The sequence below is a fragment of the Hyaena hyaena genome, unplaced genomic scaffold (assembly GCF_003009895.1).
Source record: "Hyaena hyaena isolate Hyena2069 unplaced genomic scaffold, ASM300989v1 scaffold_712, whole genome shotgun sequence".
Classification (NCBI taxonomy): domain Eukaryota; kingdom Metazoa; phylum Chordata; class Mammalia; order Carnivora; family Hyaenidae; genus Hyaena; species Hyaena hyaena.
The window spans coordinates 495,759-510,314 of NW_024081340.1; the positions used below are offsets into that span (position 1 = coordinate 495,759).

At 37.4% G+C, this 14,556-nt stretch overlaps 2 protein-coding genes across 2 annotated transcripts in view; both read right to left on the reverse strand.

Moving 5' to 3' along the window:
• DHX36 (DEAH-box helicase 36) overlaps positions 1-1,546 on the reverse strand; it is a 51,749-nt gene extending 50,203 nt beyond the window's left edge. Inside the window, exon 1 of the mRNA XM_039217685.1 lies at positions 1,242-1,546. Coding sequence (XP_039073616.1) covers positions 1,242-1,484 — 243 coding nt within the window. The 5' untranslated portion in view covers positions 1,485-1,546. The remainder of the gene's footprint in view (positions 1-1,241) is intronic.
• An 11,267-nt stretch (positions 1,547-12,813) lies between these two features.
• Positions 12,814-14,556, reverse strand: part of GPR149 (G protein-coupled receptor 149) — a 63,902-nt gene continuing 62,159 nt past the window's right edge. The window contains exon 5 of the mRNA XM_039217687.1: positions 12,814-13,979. Coding sequence (XP_039073618.1) covers positions 13,404-13,979 — 576 coding nt within the window. The 3' untranslated portion in view covers positions 12,814-13,403. The remainder of the gene's footprint in view (positions 13,980-14,556) is intronic.

A 14,556-nucleotide genomic window follows, 5' to 3' on the forward strand; every position in this document is an offset into this window, starting at 1 on the left:
ATAATGAACTATTTTTTCCTGATTAAACTTTTCATCTGTTCACATCTTATTTTCCCAGCCAATATATTTCCCCACAGATCCCCCTGACAACAGCCATAATACGAGCTAAATAAAATTTTATAAAGAGTAACTTTCTAGTTACTGTGCACATCCTTTTAGAGCAATCAGCCAATTATTCTTCCAATTTCAAGATGACTTAGATGTGCTCTCCTTGATTAAAAAAAAAAAAAGACTGCTCAATGAACACGTTAATTTTGGGCTGATAAATATGTACCTATAGATATTTTTAAAGAGAAGAATGTGATAAAGTGTGAAGATAAATGGATAATGCGAAAAAAACATTTTGATGAAAATGACATGGATAAAAGAAAAATAAACAAATGGAATGATTTAAAAGCAGAAGCCTAAATGAGAATTTAATTATGTACATTCTGTACCTAATATGAAGAGGGCTTTTAATGAAGTTACTAAAAAGCTGTTGTCAGGCGTATAAGTAAGAAAGTTTATGTTTAATAAAAAAATAAAATAAAATAAGCCACTCAGTGAACTTTAATGCTTCCCTTACTACAGATCTTCAAGATACAAACCAAACGTGCTGGGCAATCACCAACGCAAAGAGACTAAATCTCTTGAAATTTCTTCCATTTCTAGGATTCTAAGTTTCAGTCTCAAAGAGGTGCTGCTAATCATCAGGAACCTCCCCAGCCCAACATAAAAACAAAAAAACCTTGGGTTTGTGTCTATTTTTTTTTTTTAATGTTAAATAGGAAAGCTAGACTATTCTTCTGAACGATCTACATTCAAAACAGTGCTTGACAGCTTTTATTCCGCGCAAACCTCTATCAAGGCCACCGCTATTTTCGAACTCTTCGGGCAAATGAATAAAAGCCACCAAAATTTTAATAAGGGAAAGGATGGCCAGAGATACGAAGACAGTGATACATCAATGAAGTTACTTTCGGATAGGACCTGAACTTAACTTTTGTTTTGTTCTCAGTTGTCCCGCCCTTAAACCAAAATATGCATTCAGGCTGCACAAATCCTAACTGCTTCAGGTCAGATGCGCGTGGCTAACGTTAAACTACATAGTATCCGCTACCGGAAACTGTAACATAATACCTTTGCACGCTTAATTTTCACTTCACACAGCACATGCATGAGTTAAGAAAAAAACAACGAAAAGGTTAGGAGCGGCGGAAGGGAATCCCTCATCCGTCTCCACTATCCAGTATCACATTTACCTCTTGCCTCTCCGCTTCCTTGTTCTTCTGTCCCTGTTTCTTCGCATACCACAAGCCAATTTCGCGGCCTTTCAGGTGACCGGGATGTCGGCCTCGGCCGCCTCGACCACCTCCGCCGCCGCCGCCGCCGCCTCCGGAGCCTCGATTCCCTCCATGCCCTCCTCCATAGTTTCCACCATAGCCCCCGCCGGAGCTGCGGGGCCCGCCATCGCGGCCCCAGTTCTGATTGTAGTCATAGCTCATTGTCCCAGCGGGCTACAACTCGTGAGAACCTGCAACCGCTAGAAATGGCGACCGGGGCCGGAAGCTGGTGCACGTCCACTTCCGTTTTGCTTCCGGCGCCCAGCGCGAGAGGGAGGGCCGTTTGAGCGTCACAAGCACCTGTTTCCGGTGACGCCAGGTGCCGACGACATCTGTTATCAGGAAGTTGGCTCAGGTGAGGGCTGCTTTGATGTCCCCGCAGTCCTCTACCTTTGTACCTCTGGAGGTAGAGGAAGCAAAAGGCTCACAGGTTTCTTTACACCAAACATGTGAGGAAATGGGTTTTGGTTTTTTACTTTCTTACTACCCGTGATGAAATCCGGAATTTACGTCCACATAGGCCCTGGGTAGTAAACATCTGTTGACACAGTAAAAGAACCTGTGGATTGATGCATTTTCTCCTAAAAGTCTTGAAAGAAATGAAATGAGTTCATTTTTTGTTTTTGTTTTTGTGTTTGGTAGCTACATCTTGAAAACAGCCTGACACCAGTTTTAAATACATAAATATAAAACTGTCCCTGCCTCTGTTACAGGATTGTCATTATTTACTGCTTTTATCCAATAACATAACAAGGTGCATGGCTATCAAAAACCAGTACAGGGTTCTTAGGCCATTTAAATGGCAGTTGAAGATTCCTATGTTCATGGAAGCCATCTATTGTTGATTGACCAGGCCACTAAGTGTGTATCACAAGCTGTTCTTGAATAATCAAGCTACTGGACCACATAGGCCTGGATATTCACTAGGGGACATCCAGCTCATTTACATATTTTACCTGGTGCTGGGGATACTCACTGAACAAGACAAGTGTGGCATCAGCTTTTATTTGCTTACGGTCTTGAGAAGATAAAGGCAAAAGAAATGGTTGTGCAGTGAACTCAGAAAGGAAAATGCTGTATGCTCTGAAAGGGTCCAGAATACACCTCTGTGGCATAAGAATTACTTTGAGCAGAGGCATTCAAATTCCTGAAATCTTTTAACTGCCTAAAAGCAGAGACTCCTAAAAGGATTCAAAAGAACTCATTTGGCATAAATCCCTTCCCCCAGGGAGAGGAACTGACAAGATGGTCTTATCACCAGAGACTAGAAATCAGCATTCCACCTAAACAGACATTATCACAAAACTGTTATATATTCCATCTATTTTGTAACAGCCCATTTTTCCTTCTTAGAATTCATTTCCCCATGAGTGCCTTTCTCCTCTTCCTCTTCTCCTTTTACGATGGTGTATAAGCCCCCAAGTTCTAACCATCTGTTGAATCACATTCAACTGTGTGAAGTCCCATAGCTATGTGATTAAATTTGTCTCTTTTCTTGTTAATCTGTCTTTTGTCATTTTAATTTGCAGGCCTCTAAAAATAAGCCTAAGAGAGTAAAGGAAAAGATTGTCCTTCCCAACAGCCATAGATGTTACAGCAAAATAACTTAATTTTGGAGTCAGGTAAGTCCTTTTTAAAGAATAAGAGGTTAAGCAGTGACTTTTGAGATAAGTAGACTGTAGCTAGACTAATGCTGGAGGGGAGAGATTACTCCAGGTGGAGGGAACAATGTGTATGAGGAGAGATGATAAAATATTGGAGACTGAGAAAACTCTACACTGAAATTTAAAGACTGTTGGAGAAGCCAAAGAGGTAGAAAGGAGCATAATCATGGAGGACCTAATATGCCACATAAGAACAGCAGTAAACTTAAGTAGGAGAGATATTATTTTGGGCTGTTTTGAATAGAAACGAATGGAGGAGGAAAAAGTAGATATAGAGAGACTAGTTAACAGGCTGTGGTTTAGTGGAGGCAAGATGGAACATGGGAAGGACTGAATCAAGAGTTATTAGGAGATAAAAATATCAGATTTGATGATTCACTGGATATGGATAATTAGAGGAAATGGTCAGATAACTCTTGCATTTACAATCTGAGTGATTACCAAATAAGAAGGTACCATATCTTGAAATGAAGAAGACTGGATGAGGAAGGTTTTTTTTGGGCCAGGGGAGGGTTGAGTTAATGTGTTTAAATAATACATGTGGAGTCTGAGGAGCCTATGAAACATACAAATAGAGATGTCTAGAAAGTGTTTGGCTACATGAGTTAAAAGCACAGAGAGAGCAGATGGAGAAACATTGGTGTCCTTGGCAAATATGATTAAAACTATTGAATAGTTCCAATAGATTATTGGAATTTATTGGGCATACCCAATATGACAAGTATGTGAATTGTGCAGTAGGTAAGAGTTAGTAGGCATATTGGGGATGGTTATGGCAAAATTCGAAGGAGATGGTGTGGATTGTTAGGTGAGAAAGTGTTATGAACTGATGTGTCTTCTCAAAATTTAAATGTTGAAGCTCTAACCTCCCAGTGTAGCCGTCTTTGAAGATGGGGCCTCTAAGGAAACAATTAAATGAGTTCATGGAGTTGGTGCTCTAATCTGATGAGATTAGTGTCCTTATAAGAAAAGATATCAGAGAGCTCATTCTCTCTTTCCACAGAAGAAAGTCTGGTGCCTTGATCTTGGGCTTCCCAGCCTCCAGAACTGTGAGGGTTAACCCTAACAACTCAACAGTAATTTTTCATTGGTCTAATATTCATGAGGGACCAGATGGGACTTTTGTTTAGTGTTCCCCTTGGAAAATGGAATCCTTAATAGATTATGACCTCTTCTTGGTGGTGCGGAGAGGGGACATGCTGATAATAGTAGTCTTAGATGTGTGAAGATCTGGCTGTTTTGGGTGGAGATGGGAAGATGAAACCCTATAAATCATGTTCCTCAGTAGACATTTCACAATTATAATTCCAGAGAAAGGAGAGTGTGAAGTCTGCCTTAGGAAGGATGATATGAAGAAATGAAAATCCCTGATACATAGGAAGCAGAAGAATAAGGGAGTCTTATTGTTGAAAGAGAATATGGGAGAGTGGGGGCAAGAGAGTAAGAGGTGTTTGAATTTTGACCTCCCTTCCTTATCTCAGCTTTTACCACATTTCCTGCTTATAGCTCTGAAAGGAAAACATTTTGAAAAAAATTTTTTTAAATCTCTGGTTATAGTTTTTAGTGTATCCAATGTTTGTGCTAAAGAGAAGAGTTAATTATTGAATCCCTATATTTTTCTGACTTCTGGTTGATTTCACTTTTTCATTATCTCAAGTTGATCTGTCTTCCTTTATACTAGTTTGGTCAGTTCCTATCACCAGCTTCCTTGTTTCTCTTACCTTTGGGGAATCTTTTAGACAAATCAGGATTTTCTCTTGGTCTTCAGTCTAAAATTGGTAAACACTGAGGGCTTTTGATCGACGAATACCAAACCTGTATTCTACCCAGATCCACCCATTTATTCTTCTTGAATAAAGAAGTGAATCTTATCTTCGTCATAGGATTTCTATATAATTCAGAGAAATTTCAGATCCTTAACCTTCAGTTAGCATTTTAGAATTTTGTATATAATGGTATGGTTAAGAGGTCTTAAGATAATCTTATCTGCCTAGACTCTCCTCATCCCTAATCTTTCTAATATCCACTCAAAAATAACTGAGCTCTAGAGAGTTTAAGTGTAGATGAAACAGTGATGGAGTCAGAATTAGAGTTGGAGATGGGGCACCTGGGTGGCTCAGTTGGTTAAGCGTCAGACTTCGGCTCAGGTCATGATCTCATAGTCCATGGGGCCGAGCCCCCCATTGAGCTCTGTGCTGACAGCTCAGAGCCTGGAGCCTGTTTCAGATTTTGTGTCTCCCTCTCTCTCTGCCCCTCCCCAGCTTGCTCTCTGTCTCTGTCTCTCAGAATAAAATAAAGACTTAAAAAATTAAAAAAAAAAATTAGATTTGGAGATTGAAACTAAGCCTCTGATTCCTATCCCAGTGCTCTTTCCACTGTACAGCCAAGATAGTTACACACATTGAAAGGTTATAGATTGTGGACATGTCAGAGTCTCTACAGAAAAAAGATAGCAATCTTAAAATGGTAATTCAAGGAACATTTGTACATATACATATTATATGTATACAGATGAAAAAAATCTTTTAAGAGACTAAAAAATATTTCAGTAAGTTGGAGTTAGTAGAAGCAGCAATGTTACTATCTCTAGGCCCACGTGAATGAAGAAAGAGAGCAGGTACTGGCATCTTGAAAGAAAGTGGCATAGAATCAGCTTTCTACAAGAAGCAGTGACTGTTGATAAAGAGAAAGATCCAGTCCAAGGTGATTTTTCAGATAAAGAGAGGAATAAATACCCTGACCTTGCTCTCTTTCTTGTCTCTGATTTCTTGATGGAAGTCCCCATTGACCAAACCTAATGGGAAGCAGAGATCATTTGCTTCTGTCTGTTCATGTGGTTGGTGCACGTCAGTGTCTTGGTGCAGAGAGTAGGATGGAAAAGAGTAGAGGAATTTGCAGGAGAAAAGTTAACATAAGTAATGCTTTGGTCCAGAGCATATTTTGATGCTTTTAGTTGTAATGAATTGTAAATATTTCAATAAGAGGCTGAGATCAATCAGAGTATTTCCTGTCCCTTTATTCTCTGTGAAATGAAGATAGTATCTGGGTTCAGCTTCCTCTTTGAATTTAAGTCACCAAACAATTCAGTGCCTCCAGAAGGCACTGCTTTCTTTGTGATTTGGGGCATTTTACATTAGCTGTGGGAGTGCAGGTGTTTTCACCTTTATGCTAAGCTTCTGAAGTCATAATATACTTAATATACTTGTTCTCCTACTATTATCTTCTTTCAGGGTAGGTCTTAATGATATCCAATCATAATTTTCCTTTTTTTTTTTTTTAATGTTTTATTTATTTCTGGGAGAGAGAGAGACAGCGTGAGCAGGGGAGGGCCAGAGAGAGAGGGAGTCACAGACTGAAACAGGCTCCAGGCTCTGAGCTGGCAGTCAGCACAGAGCCCGACGCGAGGCTCGAACCCACGAACCGCGAGATCATGACCTAAGTGAAAGTCAGACGCTTAACCGACTAAGCCACCCAGGCGCCCCCCAATCATAATTTTCTTATTTCAGTCAAAATACTGAAAGAGAAATTTTTTATTCTCTAATAGAAGTATATAAAGCAAATAAGAGGTACTTTTAGCAGGAAATTAATAGACATTACCTATTTCCTTTTTAATTACTATAGGTTACCTGTATCTTCTGGGGGGAAAACATAGATGAGGTATAACTTGCTTCACAACTATTGTGTGATTGGATAACTTAGTGTCCAATTCTGTGAGAGTTAAAGAGGAGACTATTAATTGTTATGCCAGGAAAACAATTGTAAATTGGGACTATACCAGGCAAAGCAGATGTTTTGTCATTGTAACTATAAATTATTGCCCCTGTCTGCTAATTCCATCTGCTTCTCATAAAAAGGAAAATAAAGGAAACATGGATTTTAGTATTCATGTTAAAAATCTTCTTGGGTGTCTTGCATAACATACTTTTCCTTGAAAACTACATAATCTCATTAAATTAGTGGATTTTTCTCTGCCCAATCTAAGGAGACAATCTGGGAATTTAGGGGAAAATGTTATGAATGAGTACTAAGAAAAAAATAATCAATACTTTTTTCTATATTAAAAAATAATAGAAAACAAAGTCTTAAGGTATAAGCAAGTAGATAGGTATCTTCACTACTGTAACCAGCTGACCATGGATTTGTCCAAACCCTAATATTTTTTGACCTTCACATTTTAAAGCTTCTGGGAATTGTATTTCTGCTAAGTAGGAGAGACTAATATTCACTCCTGAGGTGTTTTGGTTTTGTTTTATTTTTTTTTTGCTGGAAAAATTACTCATGAGACTATGCTTATGTGAAGGTAAATATTGTCCTCTGTAATAAACTGTTTTAAAACAATGTGACTCCAGGAATCCAAACCATTCTCCATGATATTGAAGAAGACTGTCATTGTGGTCATTTTGTATTTGGATTTTGATTGCACAATGCCAACAAATTCATGCTCATTCTCAAGAAGAACATGTGTTTTAGTATATGTAAATGTTTGTGTATGGGTTCTTTATGGATTTTGAAGTTGAAATCCCAAGACTGTAGGAAAGATATGAATATGATTTTCTTTGTATCTTGAGCTGGGGAAGAGATCACCTAAACAAATTGATCTATGTTTGGACCAGTATTGTCTGCTCTAGAGTCAAGATCAAATAACTCAAACTTGGGAAGATGTACCATTCATGGATTGTGGAATACAGTATATCTGCATCTGATGACACCAGGGAGGGGGCACTATTTATATTCTATTAGTGTGTGGTGTATGATTGCCTAGTGGGGCCATAGCATGTGTTAGAGACTGGATAGCTAGCTGTTCACCAGATTTAGGTTTCTTCTTCCTCTGCACAGATATGTCTATTTCTTACCCTCCTTTGATGTTAGGAATGTCTGTATACTGAGAGGTCTCCAGTGGAGCAGAAGCTACAGTGATTGAGGTGCTGTTTCTCCAGGCCATCCCTTGAACAGTCCTTACTGGATCCTCTATGCCCTTTGCCCTTCTGCCAGCTTAATATGGATGAAGATAATGATAATAAAAAATGAAAGATGGAAAGACCCTAGACCCCAGAACCATACCTTAGAGGAGAAAGCCTCAACTGCTTTTAAAAGCTTTTAACTGCCGTTGCTTTTCTTCAAGTCTCTCAAATCTTCTCTTAATGTTTATTCATTTTTGAGAGAGAGAGCATGAGTGGGGGAGCAACAGTGAAAGAGAGAGGGGGACAGAGGTTCCAAAGCAATCTCCCCTGATGTGGGACTCGAACTCGTGAGCCGTGAGATCATGACCTGAGCTGAAGTCCGATGCTGAACTGACTGAGCTACCCAGACACCCCTGTCTTCCAGATCTTGTGCAAATTCCTCTTTCTAGCAGATGCTAAATCTGAAACTTGCCAGCAAGAGAGACTGGAAAATGTCGTTTTCAGGCTTCTAGCCTCTGTGATACATGCAGGACATTAGAGACATTGGGATATTCCAAGGTATTAACAGAAAATAGATGCCAGAGGTTATTTTTTTACCTCAAATTACAGGCTCTGTAGAAAAACATTTAAGAACTGTGTAAGTGGAACATCTGGGTGGCTCAGTCAGTTGAGTGTCCAGCTCTTGATTTTGGCTCAGGTCATGATCCCAGGGTCATGGTATTGAACCCCTGCATCAGCTCAGCATGCATGCTCAGCATGGAGCCTGCTTGGGATTCTCTCTGCCCCCCCCCCCCCGCCCCTCTCCCCAGCTCACATGCGCACTCTCTCTAAAATAAATGAAAAAAAATGAAGAAAAAGAAATGTGTGACTTATGTAGTTACCAAGGAAATCCTTCCTATTTATTGAATCAGAATACAATACCATCACCATCTCTAGCAAATATCTCTAACCCAGACTATTAAAATAACCTCCTGTTTCTTCTGTAATCATATTTGTGCTTGTATCATCTTTTCCCCTTGACAACAACAGACAGTGATTTTGTAATCAAATGTGTCATTTCTTTGCTCAGAAACCTCCAATCACTTCCCACCTCATTTAAAAAAAGATTCAAAGTCCATACCTGGTCTGCAAGGCATTAATGGTCTGTCTCTCCCTGCTTTTATCTGTCTTCATTTCCAACCACTTTTTCTCTCACTCATCTGCATTCACATTCACCTCCTGGATGGTTTCATAAAATGTAAAAGGCATATTTCATCTGGAAACTTGATGCTCCCTTGGCTAGAGCTATGATTTCCTTAGATACACAACATGTTTCATCATTTTATTTGATTCTCTGATGAAATAGTACATTATCAGTGAAGCATTTCCTAACTAAGGTATTAAAAAAAAACCACTTCTTCCTCATCATCATTACCTCTGGTACCTACTTTCTATCAATTCATTTACCATTACCTGAGATAGATATATTTATATAATATATAAATGTATAGTATCGACCTTAACTCCATACAAAGAGAGGTCAGGCCTTTGCCCTTTTGGGGAGGTGGACTCTAAGTTCTTGAAATGTCATGCTTAATAAAAGTGACTGTTGGTCTAGGGACCTTGGGCCAGCCAAGTAGTAACAGTGTGATTTAAAGTAGGAGTTTTGTGTTATTCCATATCAGCTTGACTTCCTGAGGAGCTGGAAATCAGTCATTTGAGCTGTCAACCATGCTTTACTCTACTCCTACCATGATGGAGCCCCAAAAAAGACTGGATGCCAAGGTTCAATGAGCTTTGTTGGCGGTATTCCTTATATGTTATCATACACTGATGCTGGGAAGGGAATGCTGTCTATGAATCCCTGGGGAGAGGATAACAGAAGCTCAACATTTAGACTTTTCCCAGGCTTTGCTATATGTGCTTCTTCTCTTGGCTGATTTTAATCTGTATCCTTTCCCTGAAATGCACCATAACTGTGAGAATACAGCTTTCTGCGAATTTTATGTGTTGCAGTTAATTATTGAAACTGATGGTGGTTTGGGGATACCCTAAACTTGCAGTTGGTGTCAGAAGTGAGGGAAGTCTTATGTGGACTGTGTTCTCTAAATTTTCAGTTGGTTCAAACTCATATAAATGTGCATGTGTCTGTGTGTGTGTGTTGTTTTTGTTCAGTCATAATCCTAAGTACCTAGGACAATTGTTAGCATAGAGCAGACATTCTATATGGTATAATGATATAATGTTATATTATAATGAATGAAAGTAATTTAATAGAATAAATAAGAAATTAAGAGAAAATCTATTTATGAAATCCAATACTAAAAGCCATGTTAAGAAAAGCTTTGAAATAATGCATAACCAGATGGTTTTTATTATATTCTGAGTAATACTGTGATGGTTACTGTCTTCAGAATGGTTGCCTCTGTCAGTCACAACTCTTGGAACTCTTCGGGATTATATATATGTTTATATTAAATGGGAGTTTTAGAGATTATGTATTTCCAGTTTGTAGGAGCCACCACCAGATGGTGATATTTTTATTAGATAAGTAGTTTTTTAATTCAGATTCATGAATTTATAGAAATATTAAATATAGAATTTATTAATAATAACAGTATAACAGAGTAAGCTATTTATACAAACTATATGAAATATATAATTTGTTAATAATAACTATATAACAGAGTAAGCTATTTAAATATAGTGCAAGATATCTATAAGGGTTTGTCCCATACCAGAAACAAATTTTTGCAATTATAATCACTTAAAATTTTTTTTTAATGTTTATTTATTTTTGAGAGAGAGAGACAGAGACAGAGTGCAAGCAGGGGAGGGGCAGAGAGAGTGGGAAACACAGAATCCAAAGCAGGCTCCAGGCTCTGAGCTGTCAGCACAGAGCCTGACGTGGGCTCAAACCCATGAACCATGAGATCGTGACCTGAGCCAAAGTCAAAGAGCCAATCAACTGATCCCCCAGATGTCCCATATGCAATCAATAATCACTTTAAAGAGTAAGTGCACTCTATACTGATACAGCTTAATCTTACTCTTTCTTTTTTTTCCCCACATAATTTATTTTCAAGTTGGCTAGCATGCAGTGTATACATACAGTGTGCTCTTGGATTAGGGGGTGGCATTCGTGCTTAGGCACAGCCCCTGTTGATTTTTCTTGTGGCTTCAACTACAATTGGGTTGGAGTTTGAAGTATCACAGATTAGTATAATGATGCTGATTAGCCTCTCAAACTAAGGCCTTGGGCTAAATAATCCAAGTAGTGTCAATACAGCAGAACTTTTACATGTATCTAGTGTATAGTTAATTCAACAGCTAAAGGCAATTAAATGGGACTATCCTAGTTTTTGTGTTTGTTTGTCTTTCTTTATTTTGTTTTGCCAGTTCTCCTAGCATAGGCCCACGTCCAGTGAAAAGAAAATAGACACAGGAGGGAAACACAGTATTACTGGTTTGTAGTCCAGTTCTTGTGCTCTTTAACTCTTGATTTCCATCATCTTCTCCTATGCATTAAAGAACTGTGCCAGTTAGAAAATATTTATTTGTATTTAAATCTTTATTATTTTTAAAGTTTTATTGTGATCCTGTTCCTGATTTCCTTTCTGACAAAAATTGTCCTCAAAAGCAACAAAATCATCTTTCTTTTTCACAATATTATACACCTAAATTTAATATATCAAAACTTACCTTTTACAACACATTATTAGATTATTCAGTTCAACTTTTGCTTTTATAACAGAAATTTAATGCCATAAATTTGTAATATTTGATTGATCTGGGCATTTGTCATTATGTTAAAATAGCCCTAATTTTAGGGATAAAAAGTCTTTTTAAATAAAATATATTTGTATAAATAAATAAAATATATCTCTAATAATAATATATTTGAATTTGAATTTATATGTTGTACATTATTTGAGGCTTGCTTTACAAACATTACTAGTAGCATTGCATTTGGTTCACAAATTTAGAAGATGAGAGACTGAGAGTTTATATGAGAGAGAAAGTCCATTGAGAGAATTATTTTGAAAATGACTTCTTGATGACAAAAAAAAAAAAAAAATCTTCCGGAGATGGAATGTCTCAAAGCCCATAGCAAATAATTTAAAATTCTGATTCAGTATAATAAAATTGAAACCAAAATAAATCATTAAAAAAATTCACTCAGTCAATAGTAAATAAGATTATGAGATTATGTGAGTAAGATGTGATGGTGCTCACAGTTAAATACCATGTAAAATGTCAACTCAATAACTTTCAAAAATAAGCATTTAAGTAATACATTTAATGTATGTTTAAAGAAAGATCAGAATAAAGCATTTTCAGGGAAAAATTACTTCATAATTTTTGAGATATACATTACTAATAATCAGACAAGATGATTCCTGCATTTTTGCTATGTAACACATTTTAAAATTAATCTTGAAATGTATATCTTACACTCAATAATATATATTGAATATGCTTGAGATACACATCTTTGAGAAAAAAACTAAAAAGCACCTAAACTTAGAACGATATTTGTACTAAAATATCCTATATTTGAAGAATGGCTAAGAAAGTTTGCCAAATCTGCAGCTTTAAAAACACTTTTATTTTATACCTAGAGGATTTTCCTCTGCTTCACCTGGAAAAACTTCCAGTTTTTTTTAGTCTAGTTGAGCATACCTCACGGAACTTAATGTGCCAGTGTTTTCCCCCAATTTCCATTCAAATAATACAATTCTAGAAATGATGGTATGTACATATACAAACTTTTCCAATAATATTTTAGTTATGGACTACTAATTCCACTTGTAACACACAACATTTTGTTTCAAGGACAGTCTCGATAGTAAAAAGATGAAAGGAAAATACATTTTAGAGAGAAAGGAAGAAAAACATTTAGTAAGCAATTCATATTTTACAGAAATGAAGGAAACAACTATTTACAGCTATGGACATGCGTGTTTCAAAGTTGGAAGCTAGCTAGTTTGCTGTTTTACATAAGACTATAATTTCTAGACATCAGTGTAAAGCTAAAGCAGTTAACTGTAGTAAGCTTGTTTTGCTAGGCACATGTAGGCAAGTCTCTTCAAATACAACTCAGAATTTTGCTACATTTCCTCCATTCCCTAAATATCTTTTTGCCCTTTGCAGTAAAGGCTAGTATCATGCATTGAAACATGAGAATGGGAATAATATATTCATTGAATTTATACAACTTTCTGTTTACTCTGAAGATGACAAATAGGCAAAAGCATTAGTAAATGAGGCTGGTATTTGATCTAGAAAACAGCTTTAGGGATCAGATAAGAAATAAAACATTTAAATACCACAGTGTGTGATCTACAGGTAATACATCAAAAGCACTTAAGTGTTTCTTCACTACTTCCAGCTGCTCCTCCTAAGAACAATTAACTGCTAAATCTATGATGCTTATGTAAACCAACAGGTAATAAAGGACATCAGATAGCCTCAGAACAAAAGTGTTTAGTAGTTTGAACTTGCAGAACCATTCTTGCCTTTATTAGACAAAACGATCACAAGTTGCCCTTGCTTTCTTCCTCTCTTTTTCTGTAAGCTTTATTTAACAACTGGATTTCCTCCTGGTAGCCGTCCTTCTCTTGATGCTGCCTTTTACTGTTCTGCCTGTGTGCTTCAACAGTGTCAGGGATGGAGATGTTGATATCACCATCAGGATTACTTGTAGGTAAAAAGAGAGAGTATGAGGCTGTTTCTCCTAAATCACAAGACACGAATCTGTTTTCTTTCCGCGAGTAGCGTAGGGATGGAGATCTGACCTGTGTAGAGGACTGGCTGATGTTGCTAATGATTGACACAGTGTCCAAGGCTTCTTCATTATCACAAATTTCAAGAACTTCCAAGTGTATTTTCACACTGGTGTCTGCAAATGTGGAGGGTGAATCTTCTGAGTTTGGTTCATGGCCAACGCTTTTGGATCGATAGACTTCTATTTTCTTAGAGGCCGGGGTTATTTTCTGTCCTTCTGCACTTACCTCATAGGTAGAAAGAGATAGGGTTTTTCCCGTGGGCGCTTGGAGAGACACGGTCCCCTGGAATGCACACAAGGGAATGGCAAGGGCACCACCAGAACGCTGGGAACAAAACCAAAATTGTTATTATTGAAAACTAGTTTCTGAAATTAGGCCATTTAGAAATTCATTTTATTCATCAAAATGGTAAAGTTTTTTTTCTTATTTCAGACCCATTTCCCTAGAAACCTTTCAGATACGGGATTTAAATTCTGCTACAGTTTAGTTTCTCCTAGGTCAAATGTAACATCTAAATGAGGACAGCTCGGAACCTTTCTTTGAAGGGAAAGAACAGAATTTCACAGTTTAAGGCAAAATTTGTGTTTTGGTGGGGGCAGCAGTGGGTGTTTCCAAAAGCAGAATTTGGGCATAAAATTGAGTGCACATTTACAACCTGGAATTGCTTTTATATTTTTTGCTACATTAAAAAGTTTGCATTGGTTGAAAAATATGTAGACTATATCATCAAAATGCACTTTTTATCCCCCTGTTTAGAATGTTAGGAAAAATGATAATTGTGAAACTATGATTCAGAGGTAGTATAAAGTATATTTCAGCTGTTAGTTTTGAGCGCCTTTGAAAAGAGCCAAACATCCCCAGAACTGTGTTATACTGTGCTCACTTTTCCATAGAGAAATCA